This window comes from Acartia tonsa, chromosome 5 (genome assembly GCF_053477335.1).
Source record: "Acartia tonsa isolate MP-2025a chromosome 5, ASM5347733v1, whole genome shotgun sequence".
Classification (NCBI taxonomy): Eukaryota; Metazoa; Arthropoda; class Copepoda; order Calanoida; family Acartiidae; genus Acartia; species Acartia tonsa.
In genome coordinates this window covers 52,559,486-52,580,386 of record NC_137264.1, presented here as the reverse complement: position 1 = coordinate 52,580,386, position 20,901 = coordinate 52,559,486, and the positions used below count along the sequence as shown (strand labels likewise).

The 20,901-nt window shown below is 33.4% G+C and overlaps 1 protein-coding gene and 1 long non-coding RNA gene across 5 annotated transcripts in view; both read left to right on the top strand.

Annotated features, from left to right (window-relative positions):
* The window catches only part of LOC145319823 (serine/threonine-protein kinase STK11-like), a 38,044-nt gene that overhangs the window by 8,431 nt on the left and 8,712 nt on the right, over positions 1–20,901 (top strand). For 2 of the 4 annotated variants that reach the window (XM_080162186.1, XM_080162187.1), the window contains exons 11-16: positions 63–194; positions 1,474–1,582; positions 2,638–2,704; positions 3,819–3,954; positions 4,841–4,962; positions 5,518–5,674. In XM_080162186.1, coding sequence (XP_080018312.1) covers positions 63–194; positions 1,474–1,582; positions 2,638–2,704; positions 3,819–3,954; positions 4,841–4,962; positions 5,518–5,644 — 693 coding nt within the window. In that variant the 3' untranslated portion in view covers positions 5,645–5,674. Of the gene's footprint in view, positions 1–62; positions 195–1,473; positions 1,583–2,637; positions 2,705–3,818; positions 3,955–4,840; positions 4,963–5,517; positions 5,675–13,992; positions 14,042–14,808; positions 14,850–16,961; positions 17,034–17,166; positions 17,212–17,665; positions 17,719–18,477; positions 18,547–18,892; positions 18,970–19,459; positions 19,537–20,348; positions 20,448–20,637; positions 20,739–20,901 lie in introns of those variants that run through there. The other 2 variants (XM_080162189.1, XM_080162188.1) reach the window with 2 other exon arrangements.
* On the top strand, positions 10,456–12,687 carry LOC145319824 (uncharacterized). The gene is made up of 2 exons (XR_013880044.1): positions 10,456–11,043; positions 11,254–12,687. It is a non-coding gene; the product is annotated as an uncharacterized LOC145319824 (long non-coding RNA).

Below are 20,901 nucleotides of genomic sequence, written 5' to 3'. Positions count from 1 at the left end.
TATGACGGACAAGTAAATTGTAAATAAAAAGCGAAAATATCTATTTGATGCAATTTTTGTAGGGAATCATTCACAAAGACTTGAAACCTGGAAACCTACTGCTGGACCGAGCAGGAGTTCTCAAGATTGCAGATTTTGGAGTGTGTGAACAGTTGGATATGTTTGCCAGGGATGATTTCATCAAAACTAGTCAGGTAGGAACATTTGTCCATTAAGTAGGGTAAAGCGGGGCGAACTCTGTGCTTTTTTCGGTTTTTTGAACCTGCAAATCGTAAAAATTATTTTTTTAAATGGGACCAAGACCAGTAGAAAGATCTCGGAAAAGTCGATCAGGTCCTAAAAGGACGTAAACCTAGGACTTTGGGAAGTTTGTCAAAATTGATCTCAAAAACGGCACAGACTTCGCCCCGCCTCGAGGCGAAGTCGGTAGGGCATTTTCAAGCTTCAAAAAATCGATGACGTATTGATTTTATTACAGCATGCCCAAAAGGTAAAAGTTGCTAAATGTAATAAAGAGTATGCACAAAATTTTTTATTAAGATAGGTCATTTTTTTATCCATTTAGTACATAGCTCAATTTACATAAAATTCTGGCGATTTCATATAAAGTTCCTTGTAGGGCATTCAATAACCTCCACCCCGCTCTTGATAACAACAAAATTCTTTAGGTATAATTTTATAAACTGTCTTAACCAATTTTTAAAGCGAAGCTTATCTATAATTAGGGTCGGTCCGTCCGTACGTCCGTCCGTATCAGATAGCTTTTTTCGTTAATTTAGGCATGTTAGAATTGTCCTATCGATTTCAAACTCTGCATGGTGATTCATTTAGTAATTAGGTACGATTAAGAAAGCCTAGCAACTCTGTAATCATTACCAGAATGTTCGTACGTCCATTTTAAACATGTCGATTTTTTTTACTTTTTTAACAACTAATTTTCATGTGATCTAATCATCCGATTGATCTGATTTTTGGTATAGTAATTCCTGGGAAAACAAAATATAATGTTATAAGCAAAGCAACTCTATAATCAAGTTATAAAAATGTAAGTATATTCATAAACATTATCCTGTATCCAGCAGTTTTTTAACAAATTTACTTACAATTTTGGTTCGACTCTTATACATTTATATTCTGAATATTCAGTTCTGACACTTTACAAATGTTAATGTCCGTTTGTCCTACCGTATCAGTGCTTCGCTTTTATAAATGTTGTCATCCTTGTTTTTTTATGAAATTAATATACGTTTTCCATGGACAAATTGGTAAAATGTTCTCATCGTAGCGCCGCTTTATTAGTAACTTATTATCTTGGAATTTTAAGATCTACATACATATTAGCAATAATATGTTACACACATTTTTAAAAATGTTAGATTCTGCTTCTTCAATGATAAAATCTGTAACTCTATAATAGTTTTGTTTTCCTTGCTTAATTTTGTTTTCCTAGTCTGACCATAACCTATTTTGCAGGGGACGCCATCTTTCCAGCCTCCAGAAGTGGCCACAGGTGTGGAAAGGTTTTCTGGAGAAAAGCTGGACATCTGGAGCTGCGGAGTTACCCTATTTAACTTTGTCACAGGTTGGTTATATTATTTTGTAGCATAGCAACTAGGGTTGCACTGGATACATATTTGGCCGGATACCAGATATCCCTCATAATTCTAATACCGGATATCCGACCGGATAACCAGATATTGAATTATTGAAGTAACAAAAAAACGTTTTCTTCAAAGGTTAAAGCTTTAAATGTAAATTCAACAATATCAATGAGGTGTTACTTACTAAATGCTGTGTAGTACCAAGACTTTAAGAAATAATACTTGTGACTGTTGGTTGACAGGGATTATTAATATCCTATTATATAAAGTACTAAGCTTTTTTTTTGTCTGTAGCGAAGGATCTCGCTAACCACTGAACCGATATGGTTTCCCTTTAGAGGGGAGTTTCGTATAGGCACAAAGGTGGTTTTAGGCTATTTTTTTATTTTTATAACTAAGTCTTTCTATGGTTTTAATATATTTTTCTTCCCTTCCATATCCCTTCGAATTTAGAGCTCCTAGATGCTAGGGGCAAAGCCGCTAGTATAAAATAAAAGATTATATAGCTGGACATCCGGCCTGATATTGAAAATTACCGGATATCCGGCCCAACCCTAATAGCAACTTGACATTGACAAATCTTACATGTCCCTAAGTTTATACCTGGTGCTTATGTTTTGATTCGTGGAGTGTTTATTATTTTGGGAAGTCTGAAAATAAGATCAGGACCAAAAATAATCCAAAAAATTACGATTCCAAATGTTCATAAAATTATTGAATGCTTTTTCTTTTTATGATACAAGCGGCTACGCCTTTAGAGGCATTTAGCGGAATGTGAAATTTTTTTAAAGATTTATGTTAAGATCAGCTGTTTCCAAAAAATATTTTCTAGGCCGCTACATGGGGTTAATTATGTTTTTTTTGCGATTTCACTTGAGAGGTTGGTGGTACCCTCCCCCAAAATATTTATAAACCTTCCAAGGACTTATGAGAAGCTACCCTGTAAAGGAGAACCATATTGGTTCAGCGGCTTGCGAGATCCGTCGGTACAGACTGACATTATGTTTCCTTATTATAAGGATATATTATGTTTTAGGAGACTACCCGTTTCAAGGAGACACGATATTCAAGCTTTTTGAAAATATTGCAAATGGTGAATATAGGTAAGTTGAAAAGTTCATTTCTTAAATCAGTTTTTTACACATTTTTACCCAGGGTGGGGAAAAACCCAGGGTTTTTTTAAAAAGCCCAACCCAACCCGTAAAAAACCTTAAAACCCTGGGTTTTATTGGTTTTTTAAGGGTTTAATTGGGTTTTTTCATTTAGGAGTCAAATACATTTGATATATTGATGAAATATTAATGTTTATGTTGTTGTAGGTAAAAGGTAAGCAAGATTTCACAATAAACAAGATAGATAATGAAAACAACTAGCATTTCGATCAATTATAATCCCTTATTAGCAACGGTGCACAAAATATTCTATTAAGGGGGAGGGTAGGTTAAAAGCTTCAAAACATGGAACCTTCTCCTCTATTCTTAAGCTGTCAACACCCCCCCCCCCCCCTAGAAATTATTAAGGTATTCCCCTTTTTACATCCCCTTAATAAAACCCTCTGCACGCCACTGTAACTATTTCCTTTCATAAATTGTTATGTTTTAGTTTAAAAATAAATTATGATTATGTAATTTACACAATTTATATATCATCAATTTAGTAGCAAAGCGTTTTCTGAAATTAAGTTTTGAGAGAAAGTAATTTCATAAACATTTCAACAATATGTAGAGCATCATTTTTAATACTTTATATTTTTTTACTTTTTTTAGGTAAAATTTGCTTTAAAATGTTATTAGATCCTAGTCTTTGAGTAAATAGAGGTTTAATTTGTAAATTTTAACGTGAAATTTCAATGTTTTTTCAAAAACCCAAAAAATCTTGGGTTTTTTTTCAATGGGTTTTTAAAAAAAACCCTGGGTGGGTTTTTTTGGGTGGGTTTTTTGTATGCCCACCCTGTTTTTACCACGCATTGTTTAATTTTTATCTTTTAAAAAATATCACCGATTAAAAAACAGTGAGTTTTTTAAGCTTTCCATGTGAGTACCACTTAAAAAATTTAGCTTAGGTACCTAATAATTCCCATCGAGCGATGGATAAATCATTTTAATATATATGTTGTGTTTTTATTCCTAATCCATTCATATTTTTATAATTGAATCCTTTTCTTAATCATATTTAATATTATACCTGAATATAAACTCAACTGTGTTTTAATTTTAGTTTTCCATGTCGTGTTGACCGTCTGTTGGAAGATCTAGTATCGCAGTTACTTGCCCTTGAGCCTGGTGACCGCCCAAATGTCCGCCAGGCCTTGCTACATGACTGGTGCAGGAAACGTTACCCTAAGACTGGACAGGTACTAACACAATTTTAAAAATTATATTTTTCAATTTAAGATGTCTCTCTTTCGTTTGAGGAGTCTTTTACAGTGAAGCTTCTAGACAACTACAAGCGTTATATTTTTTGTCGCAGGTTTATCAAGTCAACATTATAATATTTCTAATATTTTCACTGGCAAGGAATGGATATGTTTTGTCCAAGGGAATAAAGGATGTAGCGATAGCTTACTTATCTTGTAACCTGCTAACTATCTATCTCAGTTTTATGGTGACAACAAATAACCGTTATTATCCACAACAGTTATACCTTATCTTAAAACCTTCATCATTTATACAAAAATATATTCATCTTTTAACTATTTTTTCTATTTATCTATCTAGACAGCTCAGGGGTGTATATTCTGCACAAGATTTATTTTTTTTCCCCTGCTACAAAATTTTTTATTTTTTTTCCCCCCTAGATTTTTCTTAAAAAGTAGGGGGGGAAATAGAAAAATATTTAAAGAACTCTATATTTTATTTATTTTATCCCTCCTACCACACATTTTTTTTAGTTTTTTTAACCAAGGAGGGGGGCGAAATGGAAAAAATGTTTTCAGTTTTCTTAATTTTTACATTTTTTTTCCCTCCAACCACTTATTTTTTATTTTTTTTCCCCCCCCCCTGAGCCGGGGATCCCATGCAGAATATACACCCCTGAGACAGCTACAGCTCACCCGTATCATGGTGATCCCTTGCTATCTACGACTGTTCTTCCTTATCTTGCTAACTAACTATCTGTCTATCTAGGCAGATACAGCTCCTACGTATCATGACGACCCCTTGCTATCTACCACAGATCTTCAATATCTTGAAACCTTAATTATCTACCTATCTTTCTGACTATCTTATCTATCTATCTAGGCAGCTACAGCTCCCCCGTATCATGATGACCCCTTGCTATCTACGACTGTTCTTCCCTATCTTGAAAACCTTCATTATCCCTCTGAAGAACCTGATCTTATTACAGAACATGAACTAAACCAGTAAGTTTATATTTCCAAGCTAATATTGAAGTAAAATGGAAAACATTCAAGATCAGAATTGAGGAGGTTGTAAGGGGGGGGGGCGGGGGGGGGGTGTAGCAGATGTACTTTAGAAACAAACCTAATAAGGATAAAACTCATAGAACTTGGAAATGTCAAAAGTATTTGGATATTGCTTTTGCTTAGATCAGGGACAAGGGACAGTGATTCTGACAAACAATTCTAAGTGAAAATTTCACACAACTCACTTTCCTCCCTCCCTATTTTTACCCACTTCCCTTCAGCTGCAGTACAAAACAAGTTTTACGCCAAGTGGCATGCAAGAAAATATCCAAATTTTCAGCAATATCAAATAAAATTAATTTGCTTCATCTCAGCTCCTGGCTTAAATGAGATAAAAATGGAACGTTGAAAGAGTATGTGAAATGTCCCAACATTTTATCATATAGTTTCCAAAAACATGTAGGTATGATAAATTGAAAACAAGACTAAGATGCGATTTTATTTAATTAACTTCATTCATGAGCTTCTTATCATAACTGTTTCCTATTTTAGCAGACAAGAGTGTGAAGATGACAGATATAGTTACAGTGTTGGTGGTAGTCAAGGAATAGCCTCACAACATCACATACCACATCAGAATAGACTTACCAGGAATCAACGCAATCCTTACTTAATATGAAATTGTAAAATAGCCTAAAACCATCCCTAAGATATCCTTATATAAAAGTAACAGGATGTTTTTCTGTCTGTGTGTTTGTCCGAATCTGGTACGGAGCCGTACAGAAAAAATGTTTCGATTTTAAAGTTTGTCAACAATTACGAACCCAAACCAAAAAATTATTTATATCGAAAAACATTTTATATATATAAGATATATAAGAAAAATACCTAGGTGTAGGTATAAAAAGAAAATTTTTTATATTTTATCAAAAGATATATTAAGTTACCCGTTTCTATTAAGCCATTTGTAAGATTTTAGCTACTGTCGATTGGTTTTTGATGCCCTTGATTACAGGATCTTTGCAAAAGTCAATTTAAGGATTGCGTTAAATTTCAGAAAGAAATCTAAAACCACAACCTGTACCAAACTGAAAGATTCTTGCAAGCAACAATGAACAAAACACGCAAACTTAATTCACACATGCTCTGCATACAACTTGTTCTTGTGCAAACAGAAATTATACAATTCTAGAGTAGCCCCGCGCTACCTATAAATAGTTATAATTGGTGCTCCGTGTTCTCTATATTAGAAATAATTATCATCAATAAAGGAGATAAGAAATTGAGACTGCCATAAACACATAAATAAACATTACAATAAAGTGATTTCATATTTGGAAAAATTATAGATTCTGCTATAATAATAATAAACATGATATATTGTACTTAATAATGCTAGGTATAAATGACAATCCATTCAGAAAATGAAATGGAACCTTAAAATAAATATACATGTGCTGCTTAATAAGTGATATTAATTACATTTACTAATGCTGTAGGCAAAATCTTATATTGCTGGTAAACCACTATGACACACCCCTCCTACTTAGTTTTATTTTTTTTGTAAATTACTTGTTTTGGGTTAGGTTAAGAAACGTTTATGAGTATTCCAGAGGGTATGCGCTTCCCCTAAGGGCTAGAAGTAGGCTTTATTAGATGAAAGGGGTTACACAGGGTTTACTGGTTGATTTAAGTAAATCACAATATTATTTATCAGTTTATAGTTACTGAAATCATATTTTACAAGACTAATATTCATGATACATAAATTCCTATAACAAAATATTAAATCATATAATTCATTGATGAAATATAGATACAATGATTATAAAAACCTTTTTTTAAAAATACTAGGTCGCGATTAAATGTTTAAACTTGTATATAAATAAACTAACTAAATTAGTTAGGTATCTGAGGTAATTTAAACTAAAAAAAAACATTTTGGATATATCAAATCTAAAAATCTTGATTCATGTTTGTGAAACATTATATACTCAAATATTGCAAGATTTTAGTTTTCATTAGGTAAGGTTTTTTTTAACAAGAAATTACTTTTTTCATTTTTTTTCAAGGGAAGTCCTAACCCTGCAAATATTCATACAGATTAGGTATATGTTAGGCTATTTCGTTAGAAAAATTATTTTTATGTGATTAAATTATAAAATCTTCCTTTTCGGTAAAAGTAAAAGTTCAAATTTTCTTCCATTGATCCGTATTTTACTTTTTTATTATTATTTTATGCATTTGCTTTGTTTTTAAATGAGAAAACGTTTATTCTAATTATGATCAAAGACTTAGTCCAGAAGTAGAAAAGCAATAACAAAAAGGGAGGGGGCGGAAGTGACACTTTTTGAAACCAAATCTGAAAGTCAAAGGAACTCAACTAAATAAAGAGTTACAGCTTTGAGATTTCACATGGTAGTTGCTGTATAGAGGTACAATATGGAACTGTTAAGAAACGGCGGTGGAACCGCCGCTCCCACCGAAATTTATTTTTGTCTTTTCTCGCTATATTAGATAATTTTTTTATAAAAAATTCCCTTATTTTTTCATATAAAAAGTGTCAAGTGCAAATATATTGAACGGCATCATACTTCTAGTAAACCACACTTCTCTTTTACTGCATTTGCAGCCTTCCACTTTCCTGTCGTTCCTTATATTTGCATTTGGAGAGAAAAGTCGAAAAAAATTCGGCGGGAAACAGCGGTTTTCGGCAGGAGCAGCGGTTCCGCCGCCATTTCTTCACAGTTGAGTTCCATATTATACCTTTTAAAAGCAACTGCCACGTCAAATCTCAGAGCTGTAACTCTCTATTTAGTTAAGTACCTTTGACTTTTAGTTTTGGTTTCAAAAAGTGTCACTTCCGCCTTCCCCCTTTATATTGAAAATAAAAGTAAACTGTTATTCACTAAATAATCTTATGGCATATGAAGGAAACTAGTCGAGCATTAGAAAATCTACGAGGTTTTTAAATTCCCATAAATGTAGTACCTAGTATAGTATCTCAATTAAAAGTTGGGCGTAAGTTTGTGCGGGTCTGGTTACTAACAGAGAGAGACAGGACAATGGGTTGTTTATTAAACTAGTCCTCAAAGTTATATAATAACGCTTTCTTATTCGTTGGCTCAACAACTTTGGGGACTTAAGTGAATTTTGATTGGTTGATTAACTTTTTTGAGTGTTCAAACGTTTAAACCACTAATTGTGATCTACAGAATGGGTAATTTTGTGTATTATCATTAGGGATTTACATCAATTCATCGGCCATAATCTTATTCCTTTAGATCCCTGGGTGATAAAGGGTATTAACAATTGCGTGCGCCTGTTAGTGTTTTTTAATTAACTAATGCTTTCTCTTAACTTTTGTTGAAAGCCTTACATATATGCGGATATCTCTTGTTTATAGAATAACTGCGCTACTAAAAATCTAATATTTAGGATCTACTGCATTTTACGGCAAAATATTGCTGGTAACGAATATTTCCAAAAATCTATGAATTTTCAAGGCTGCTAGCTGCCAAACAACTGAACGTACAGATTATACCCGCACACCATTTTAAGCGGCATAAGAAGGCCTACAAATAATCTGGAATAGCCAAGATCCAATAATGTACAGGGAAAGCTTCACTAAAAGAAAGCGCGTAAAATAGGTCTTTTTTTGCGCATTTCTCTGCATTGCGAGATAATTATGCATTATTGATTTATGGCTATTTCAGATTATTTGTAGGCCTTCTTATGCCGCTTAAAATAGTGTGCCGGCATGATCTGTACGTTCAGCCGTTTGGCAGCTAGCAGCCTTTAAAATTCATAGATTTTTGGAAATATTCGTTACCAGCAATATTTTACCGTAAACTGCAGTAGATCCAATATTAAAATATACAGCTTGAAACTAAATTACGAAGTAGTTCATGTGTATTTTGTACTGCATTGTAAGAAATAGAAAAATTTATAACAAGACTTAAAAGTAACTCAATTATACAAATATTATTAACTTTTGACTGATATAAAAACTTGCTACTTGTGACTTTTTATTACACTAGCAGCTTCGCCCCTAGCCTCTAGGGGCTTTGCCCCAAGAGGTTTGATCAACCTAATTTTTGGTATTTTATATTTAAAAAGAAAAAGTAAAAAAAAAAATTTTTTTTGGAGGGGGGTTTCATTTTTTTGGGGAGTTGGGGGTGTCCCACCCCCCAAGAAAATAGCTTAAAACCATCACAGGACCAGTAGGTATATTCCCGGAAGAGTAGAGCCCAATCGGTTCAGTGGTTACTGAGATCTTAAGCTTCAGACGGACAGACAGACGGACAGACGGACAGACAGACATCGTTCTACTTTGTATTATAGATATTAAAAAAATTGAGATAGTCCAAAACACGAAAGCGGTGTTTTATAATATCGTAAAGGATGGTAACAGCTAGAGGCTTTTTCATTGTCTACCTGGACTTTTTGGCTGTTTTGTTTGAAGTCTGAAAAGTTAAAAGTCCTCACTTAGTATTTTTGGCTAGATCCAATTTAAATAAACAAAATATACAGGGTGAGTCGGAAAAAACTGAGTTTTCCGATTTTCTGATACAACCAATAGGAATATGGAAAAAATTATAGGCTCTTGTTCTCTATAAAAATAGGTATACATTAAACTTAGAAAAGGTGTTTTTGAATATCTCTGAAAACAACGACACTTTTTAGAGCATAAAGATTTCAAAAAGTGTGTGTGATGACTTTTTCGGCCATTATTTTGTACTTTTTAGGTAGATTTATTTATAATAAAAAATGTCTACCATTCTAAAAAGATAAACAAACATATTTTATGATTATTAAAACTTTTATTCAACATATTGTAAATATTTAACATCTTAAAAATACAATTTATTTAAATCAAATTATCACATTATAAATCAAAAGTTTTGTTGTAATCTATTGTTAAGATTTAACCACCCCATGACCGGAAAACCATCTCATGACCGGAAATGTTTCATCTTGTTTCCTAAATTCCTCCCCTTTCTCCCTGAATTTCCTCTATGTTTGGTGCAAGACTGGATTTAATCTCCAAAATCTCTGCCCCCTTTGGACAAATTATACTTGTGTGTTATAATTCATCATAATAACTTCATTTAAATAGGGTAGGGTTTCTAAAAGGCATTTTTATTTTGAAAATTCAAACCTTGATAACTTTTTTATCTTAAAAGATTTTTTTGTCAAATAAAAAGGTTTTTTTTTCTTTTTACTATAAGCTACGTTAATATAGAAGATTCTTTTGAACCACATGCATCACAATCAAGAAATATGAAAAAATGACAAATTGCAGTATTCTAAAAATGCTTTTGTGAGGAGCCAAAAAGCAGTTTACCTTTAAAACTCATTTAAGTACTTTTCTTAGACCTTTTTCTAAATAAATATTGAAATTTCAAGATTTTTTAAAACAAAATAGATGAGTTATTTTAATTTTATTAATCAACATTTTTCACACAAGGCATTTTTTAACACCATACACCTATCATAGAGGCCGCATTTTTAGAGATAATGAAAAACACCTTTTACAAGTTTGATGTGTTTTTGTACAGAGAACAAGGACATATAATTATTTTTTCTGCATTCCTTCTGGTTGTTTCTGAAAATCGAAAAACTCAGTTTTTTCTGACTCACCCTGTATATGTGTACAAAAAAGAAAACTAACAATCTTTGTTTTTATTGAACAATATATGATAAAACTGGGCATTACAAGATGAAATATCTTATGAATTTCTTTATTTCCTTAAAATACCTATATTTTATTTAATAGACCAACAAAAAATGGGGGAATGGATTTGTATAGGTATCAATAAGATTAATTTAATCTATCAATAGTACAGCAATGATGAGATTATAAAGATCAACAAATTATAAAGATCAGAGAATAAATACCTATTCAAAATAGACTATTAGTATTTTTGAGAAAGTTTTCTCAACACGTTAGCAGATATTGTAAATTGATAACGATATTGTGACGTAACCGTTGGCTGGTCGCACAGACACGCTCTAATTATATGTAAGCTGTATGCAAGTATATTCAATGTAATATATCTGGTGATTTCGCGCAAAGTGCCTTTTAAGCACTGATACCTTATTACTTAAAAAAAAATTTAATTGAAGATAATTGGGGGTATTGGTAGGGTTTTCCAATTTCAAACCCTCGCGGGTCTACCCCGTGCCCATTAAAACCTTACTTGACTCCATGGGTTTTTCAATTTATTTTAAAATGGTGGGGGCTGGGGGAGGGATCAGTGATCAACAATGTACTTTGTGTAAAAGCACCAGATATTCTTTTGTGATTTAAATCTTAGAAAATTAGTACCTAGTGAAAGGGCAAAACTTATAAGTGATTCAACATTTTTGATAAACTTGTAAAACTATTTGATTTTTTAAATAGTTCATTTATATTTTAATTATTTGATTTGTATATTTATTATATTATCAATAATATAATATAATTCTTAGCAGGAATGCTTGAAAAGTCTTAAAAGGAAAATATTTTTTTATATAATTTTTTTAATGCTTTTTATCTACCTAATCTAAATTAATTTTCCTTTTTGATTTTAAATTCAGCTAACCAATTTTTTCATGAAGATTTTAAGGATTAAGTTTCAAATACGGAGGAAGGTTTTTTTAAGATTGCTAACTTCTAAATAACTTACTTTCACTTTATTAAGTATTAGAACTAGCACAATAAGGTATTTTAAAAATCCGAAATAGTTAGGGAGGGAGGAGGCTAGGGTTGGGCCGGATACTTTTTTGGCCGGATACCGGATATCCGGTATCCGGATAGTTTCAATATCCGGTATCCGGCCGAATATATGGCCAACGCTCGATATCCGGCAAATTATCGGATATCCGGCCGGATAACTGGTAATTTGCAGTAAAAATCAGCCGGATATCCGGTATCCGGATAGTTTCAATATCCGGTAACCGGCCGGATATCGAAAATTGCCGGATATCCGGCCAAACCCTAGAGGAGGCATAAGACTGGAAGTTGCACTGGTACCCAAAGTTGTTGGCTCAAAAACTTTGGATAATTCTATTGAATTTGTATTGGCTGGTTTAAACTTTTGAACCAACGATTTTAATCTGTAGAGGAGATAATTTTGCTTATTATCATTTGAGATGTATAATAATTTAACGTCCATTGTCTTTTCTCTTAGCCGACGTAAAAGTGGAAAACATTCTCATTTTACTCGCGTTTACTCTTGCCGTGTGCTCTCTCTGGTATCTTGTTATTTCTAGGGATGAGACAATGAAAGATAATTTAATGTACCCCTAATTTTGATAAATAATATTCCCTCTACTCGGATTAAAATTATTGGTTTCAGGAATCTTATGTTGAAAATTCAATAAAGATTATTTAAGTATGTCAAACAAAAAATAGCAGATTTTTTTTTTTGGGGGGGGAGGGGGCAGTATAGTTTAATTTTTACATTACATTGTCCCCTTTCTCCCCCACCCCTTTTGGTTTTTATTCAAGATAGTTTCTTGATTGGGTTGTATCTGCCATAAGCAGGCCGTAAAGAAGGCAAACACATCTATCTTCGTATTTCTAACCTAATCCGTTATTTACTTTGTAGCTTTTTTGTGTTCATCTTTCATCCTTTTAGTTTATATATTTATTATTATCATTACTTACTGTTAGTTTAGAATCATTACAAATTAATGTGTGTTCAGTTTAAAATAAAATTATTTATAATATCATAATTTTGTTGTATTTATTTGTGTTTCATTATATTCCTTTTGGTGTAACGTGGTAACGTAGCTACTAAATAATATTATTTAAATAATCTCTAATACAAAATAGTACGATGTGTCTGTCCGTCTGTCTATCTCTCTGAAGCTTAAGATCTCTGTAACCACTGAACCGAATGTGCTCCATCTTTGGGGAATATACCTACTGGTCCTGGGATGGCTTTAAGCTATTTTCTTGGGGTGTGGGACACCCCCCAGGGAGTAAGGGAGGGGACAATGGGCAATTAATTTAATATAAGAGTTATCAAAGAAAGGGCATGAAATCCAGTTTAATCCAATAAATTTGTAGGAATTTATAAAGGGATTGTTTATTGGATAATAGATTTCCATAGCGTCATGTAAAGTGAAATCACAACTTGTTTTTAATGAAATATATTGAGTTTTTTTGGTGTGATTTTTATATTAAAAGATTATTGGACCCGGCCAGCTGCTAGCAAGAATATGACTGCCCCTTTTTATTCTGTTTATTTTCCTTGCCCCCACCTCCCTTCTCTCTTCTCCCCGTCTGCTACGTTCCAAACTAACACAACGAGTGTTTATTTCCCTTCCCCCCACTTCCCTTATCCCTTCTCCCCGTCTGCAATATTCAAAACATACATAACGAGTAGCGGCATTCTATGCGCAAGTCCCCAAACTCAGTCAGAAACCGCTAAATTCATGCACATTCCCTTTAAGCCAGTCCCCAAAGTCTGAGACTCCTAAAAATTGAATATTCGATCCATTGTCCCCTCCCTTACTCCCTGGACACCCCCACAACAAAAAAAAACTAAAATCAAAAAAGGGAAGTTCAACTTCCTCAAAAAAAAAAAATTCCCGCTAAAATTTTTTTTCTTTTTAAATTTAAATAACACAAAAATAGGTTGATAATACCTCTTTGGGCAAAGCCCCTAGAGGCTAGGGAGGAAGCCGCTAGTAATCATGACAAAGCAACAAATTCTTCTTGTAAAAATTTAACGTATCGAATTTCATGGTTGTGAAAATGACAAACTAACTGTGTTTTTGTCAGTAGTAAAGGTGTATTTTTGGCAGTGAGTAAAAGAATATTGCCAATTGTACATCTAACAATTAAATTGACAATAAAACAACTATTTTTTGTCATTAACACAATGATTGTACTTTTGCTAGTTGTAGAAATGTCAGCTACATATAATTCAAATTATAGTAAAATTCTGTTTTGCATTAATTGTCCTCATCAATGAAGCTTGTTTGAGATGGTTTTTAGCTATTTTAGTCTTAAAGATAACTTGTTTTTTTTAGCAAGAGGGATCTCTATGTGCCCAACATTGCCTCAATTCATTACTCCAGGAAATTATTATTATTGAGTTTAATAATTAAAACTAGAAGAAATACTCCAGCTTATACCAATAACGAAATTAATTCGAAAAAAATCCTGAAACCTATACGTGGTTTACAGCTGTCGTTTGGGGGCAATATATCGTAAAATTGACGACCTCTCCATTTGCCCCCCCAAATATTATTTCCGATTTATTTCGCTTGTTGGTTATAGTCTCTAGTGTCTCTAGCAAAAGATCTCGCTTACTGCTGGTTCGACATTGCTCCTTATAGGCCAAAGAAAGGTTTTCAACTAGGTATTTTTTGGAGAAAGAATATTTGTTTGTTTGTCCGTTAAAATCTCTCTGATCGCTGAACTGATTTAGTTTTTAATTTTAGGGAAGCTTCATACAGAGCACATAAATTCTAGAGTTCAATTTAATTTACCAGCGCCTACGCCCCAAGAGGCCTCTAGGGACACTTGAGGGAGGAATGGGGATGGATAAGTTGACCATTTTAAGTTTTAATTGGGAAAAGAAGAAACAATTTTTTAGGCGGGGGGGGAGGTGATTTGGAGGGTGGAGATACCCTCCCCAAAATAAACCAACCTATAAGAAGCTTTACAGTAAAGGAGAACTATATCGGTCCAACAGTTAGCGAGATCCTTCTTTAAAGTAAAAAAAGCTTACTACTTTATATACTAGACTTTGTAAAGATAAAGAAAGGACTTCTATCTTAAAAATAGGTACTCCTTATCTTACCTCTTGTAAAAGTATAATATAATAATGAAAAATGAATAGGGTCAGTTTTACAGTGCTGTAGACTTGGCAGAAATAGCTCAGGTAGGGTAAAAAAAAAAGGATGACAACATTCATAAAAGCAAAGCTTTGAAACGGTAAGACAAACGAACATTAATACTTGATGAGTATCAGAACTGAATAATCAGAATATAAATGTATATTGTACAAAATTATAAACAAAATTGTGAGATTTAATTTATTCATTATTGTCCTATCTCTGGTGTACATATTAATGTATATATTTAAGGAACTAGATACACTAGAAGGATCACACATGTCTGTTCAAGGGGACAGTGAAGATTAATTTATTCATTATTGTCCTATCTCTGGTGTATATATGTATATATTTAAGGAACTAGATACACTAGAAGGATCCCATATGGCTGTACAAGGGGACAGTGAAGATTAATTTACTATTGTCCTATCTCTGCAGGTGTATAGATGTATATATTTAAGAAACTAGATACACTAGAAGGATCACACATGGCTGTTCAAGGGGACAGTGAAGATTAATTTATTCATTATTGTCCTATCTCTGGTGTATATATGTATATATTTAAGGAACTAGATACACTAGAAGGATCACACATGGCTGTTCAAGGGGACAGTGAAGATTAATTTCTTCATTATTGTCCTATCTCTGGTGTATATATGTTTATATTTAAGGAACTAGATACACTAGAAGGATCACACATGGCTGTTCAAGGGGACAGTAAAGATTAATTTACTATGGTCCTATCTCTGATGTATATATTTAAGGAACTAGATACACTAGAAGGATCACGCATGGCTGTTCAAGGCGACAGTGAAGATTAATTTATTCATTATTGTCCTATCTCTGGTGTACATATTAATGTATATATTTAAGGAACTAGATACACTAGAAGGATCACACATGTCTGTTCAAGGGGACAGTGAAGATTAATTTATTCATTATTGTCCTATCTCTGGTGTATATATGTATATATTTAAGGAACTAGATACACTAGAAGGATCACACATGGCTGTTCAAGGGGACAGTGAAGATTAATTTCTTCATTATTGTCCTATCTCTGGTGTATATATGTTTATATTTAAGGAACTAGATACACTAGAAGGATCACACATGGCTGTTCAAGGGGACAGTAAAGATTAATTTACTATGGTCCTATCTCTGATGTATATATTTAAGGAACTAGATACACTAGAAGGATCACGCATGGCTGTTCAAGGCGACAGTGAAGATTAATTTATTCATTATTGTCCTATCTCTGGTGTATATATGTATATATTTAAGGAACTAGATACACTAGAAGGATCATACATGGCTGTATAAGGGGACAGTGAAGATTAATTTATTCATTATTGTCCTATCTCTGGTGTATATATGTATATATTTAAGGAACTAGATACACTAGAAGGATCATACATGGCTGTATAAGGGGACAGTGAAGATTAATTTATTCATTATTGTCCTATCTCTGGTGTAGATATGTACATATATATTTAAGGAACTAGATACACTAGAAGGATCACACATGACTGTTCAAGGCGACAGTGAAGATTAATTTATTCATTATTGTCCTATCTCTGGTGTAGATATGTATATATTTAAGGAACTAGATACCAGTGTTTCGGAGCCGGAGCCCTGGAGCCGCCATATTTTGCTGGAGCCGGAGCCGTAATTTTCGTTAAAAACGGGTCCGGCTCCGGACTCGATAAATAAAGAGATTTTTTACAAATTATAAATTGGTAACTCTATTTTGTCATGTGCAAATGCTCTTTTTAAGTTTTTCAAGTCCATTTTTATCAAAAATTGAACTTTTAAAACTTTCAAAAATCAAAAATAAAAAATATTTTTTATGGGAGAAAAAAATATGTCGAGTTTTTCTTGATTTTATGTCGGTGCCGGAGCCGTATTTCCAGATACGGCTCCGCGGAGGCGGAGCCGCACCAAAATCAAACGGCTCCGTAACGCTGCTAGATACACTAGAAGGATCACACATGGCTGTTCAAGGAGACAGTGAAGATTAATTTACTATTGTCCTATCTCTGATGTAGATATCTATATATTTAAGGAACTAGATACACTAGAAGGATCACACATGGCTGTTCAAGGGGACAGTGAAGATTAATTTATTCATTATTGTCCTATCTCTGGTGTATATATTTAAGGAACTAGATACACTAGAAGGATCACACATGGCTGTTCAAGGCGACAGTGAAGATTACAGACGATTTTTACAGGTAAAGTTTTTTTCCATTCTAGACTAAAAAACAAATATTTGAGTTTGCCTTTAAAGATCTCTTGAATAGTTCGTTTATTTTTTTTTATTTTTAAAAAAGTGTTTAACAACTAAGATTAATTTTATCATTTCAGCAACCATCAACAAATATGGACGATAGTGGTTTCTTTTCCGTCCAGGTAAATTACTTATAGAGCAGCTACTCTATAACTTAGCATATCCTGCAGTATAGTTTTGTGCACGTCAGTCTGTTTGTCATGCTATGAGTATAAGGGGTAGATGATTTTTACTTTGAAGATGTCTTTCACACGGGTAATTTCAATGATTAATGACAACAATTTCTCATACGTCCTTGGATGTTTTTAGGCTTTTCATCTTCCCAAACCATTTCTTCTAGATGCCAGCAGCTTCTACCAACAATGAAATTAATTCGGGAAAAAATCACGAAACCTATACGTGTTTTTCAGCTGTCGTTGGGGGGGGGGGGGGGGCAACACATCGTAAAATAGACGACATCTCCAATGTCCATTTGCCCCCCAAATGTTATTTTACATTTATTTCGCTTGTTGGTTATACCTTATTCCTGAGATGCCTGGGGTGCTGCTAAGATGATCATATTGCTTTATTTATTAGGTGATTTCAAATGCCCTATCAGTTTGGGGACTTGAGCTTATTCAATACTCAAGGTAAAATATTTTATATTATAATTTGAGTGTTATAATCAGAACTTAGCAGGGAGGGAGGGGACATTGTACCGTTAATTACAGTAAAACATTTTTTATTGTTCATACTAATTTACTGTAATAATTTAAAAATGAATTAATATTAGTTTGACAAAAACAAAGCAATTTACGAATTTTTAACGATTTCCGGATAAAGTTATGTTTTTTTTAAATTGCCTATAGTTCTTTTTTAATAAGAAATAAAGCTATAATTATATAGTGAATATTAGCGTTTTACTCCTGTTTTAAAGTCTTATAATTCACACGTTTAAGAAATTTGTAAAAGCTACTATTCCCTTTACACGGCGACCGAAAAAAACCCTGTGTTTTCCGGTTATGGGTATTAACCAGAAGAATCATGAAGTCTGATGTATTCTCTGTAAAACTATACATAAAATTTACTTGAGGTGTCTTTTAGGGTTGGGCCGGATATCCGGTTTGGCCGGTTATCCGGCCATTTTCAATATCCGGCCGGATACCGGATATTAAAACTATCCGGTTACAGGATATCCGGCTGATTTTTGACGCTGGATATCCGGTTATCCGGCCGGATATTCGATAATTTGCCGGATATCGAATGTTGGCCAGATATCCGGCCGAAACCGGATATCCGGCATTAGAAATCAGCCGGATATCCGGTATCCGGCCAAAAAAGTATCCGGCCCAATCCTAGTGTCTTTGATATCTCTATAAATGTTGCCAACATAACCTTTTTATTTTCAGCTCTGATCCTTTGGCAATGAGAGTGAGAGAATCCCCCTTGGCTGCTAATGCCTATATTTGTAATTACAGGTGAGACAAAAAAAAGGGTTTTAATAAAAAAAAAGTTGAATTGGACGGGAGTGAAATAAAAAGTCCATAGAATACATATAGTTGTCCGCGTATTGGAAAATACAATTGACTCTTAAACAACTACTTTCTATTTATAACACCTGCTTAAAATATGCTTTTCAGTCTGGCACATAACATGTTTCAATCCAACAGAAAGGGATAGGATTATCTGGCATTATGGAAATATTTATCCCTAGATATTTCATCTATTACTCCTTGCTGTACAATTTTTGATATTATTAATTATGTATATTTAATAATTAAATGTATTTTATCAGTGAATAAATTCTATTCTATTATATTTCAGAGAACATTGGTTTACTATCCGAAGACTTGGCTCACAGTGGTTCAATCTCAACTCATTATTAGAATACCCTGAATTAGGTATATTACTAAATTAATAGATAAAACAAGGATGACAATATTCATAAAGGCGAAGCCCTGAAAACGAAAATTAACACTTGCAGAGTGTCAGCACTGAATAAGCAGAATACTAAGCACAAGTCTAAATGATTATAGAGATGCTACGCTTCCTTTATCGTACCTAGTTGATAAAGGAATCATCGTGAAATGTTGAAAATCGATAGGACAATTCATACCTGTTTAGTTTAACGAAAAGAGCTTAATGTCCCAGAATTATAGAAAATCTTCGCTTTTAAAAATATAAATAAGGCTTATGATGTTACATGCAGCACAGCAATAACAATCTAACAACAAAAGATAGAAAGAACAGTCTATCTTTATTTTGAAATTGGTAAATTACCAGATGAATTATACGGACTAACTTTAATAACTTGCATATATTGTAAATAAATCACTGTTATAACTATTAGAAAAAGGACTATGAAACTCGATTGAAAAATATTTATTTTAGTTTCCAACACATATCTTGGAGAATTTTTGGCGCAGCTGAGACAAGAAGGATACAGTATTTTTATTGTTAAAGGAAATGTAAGTGAATTTTTTGTAGTAGCACAACTACTCTATAGCTAGAGTTTGTCTGGATGTACGTCTAACTCAGCTGAGATAAGAAGGATACAGTATTTTTATTGTTAAAGGAAATGTAAGTGAATTATTAGAAGTAGCACAACTACTCTATAACTTTAGTTTGTTTTATGTACGTCTAACTCAGCTGAAGCAAGATTAGGATGAAATTTAAGTGAACTAAAAGTAGTAGCACAGCTGCTCTATAGCTATAGTTTGTCTGGATGTACGTCTAACTCAGCTGAGGCAAGACGGATGAAATGTAAGTGAAATATTATGAGTAGTACTGCTACTCTATAGCTAGGGTTTGTCTGGATGTACGTCTAACTCAGCTGAGACAAGAAGGATGAAATGTAAGTGAACTATAAGTAGTAGCACAGCTGCTCTATAGCTAGGGTTTGTCTGTATATACGTCTAACTCAGCTGAGGCAAGACGGACGAAATGTAAGAGAACTATTAGAAGTAGCACAGCTGCTCTATAGCTAGGGTTTGTTTGTAAGTACGTCTAACTCAGCTGAGGCAAGACGGATGAAATGTAAGAGAACTATTAGAAGTAGCACAGCTGCTCTATAGCTAGGGTTTGTCTGTATGTACGTCAACTGAGACTAAAATAGTACAATGTTTAAGGAAATATTTATGTTGCTTAGGATTTTAGAGTAGTAACGCTTTTTGTTAATAAAGTTAAATACCTATTTATGTAAAAATATACTTTAATATTAATTTTATATGTTAGCATTTGATTTATCAATGCTGTATTACAAAATTGCTTTCTGTTTTAGTTGCCAGAATGTGATGCTGACCTGATCCTGCAGGCAGTGCCAGCTGTGCAACACACCCGTCCACGCCTTCTGGCTGATGTACAAAGTAGTGGAGCTCAGGTATTTCAACTTATCCTCCATTTACCTGTCCCTGCATTTGTCCACTCCGACGTTTGGGACTCCTGCGTTTGTCCTGGAACCATATATTTATGTACAGGGTGCTAAAAGTAGAGAGTTACCAACAGCCAGAACAGAACTCCATCTAGCAGAACTAAGTAAACTAAAATAACAATAATATTTTTCTTTACAGGGTGCTAGAAGTAGAGAGTTACCAGCGGCCAGAACTCCATCTAGCGGTACTGGAACAAACCAACCTTCTACAGGTGGAGGTGGTTCAAGCAGTGCAACTAGGTATAATTTAATTATTTGAATTGAATTTAGTGCAGCAGTCACTATTCACAAGTAAATGTTCAATAAGGTGCAAAATTATTATTTTTACTTCTGCTTTCGCAGATTAATTTACTTCAATTAGTTGAAATAAAATATAACAAATACTGAACTGAACATTGAATTT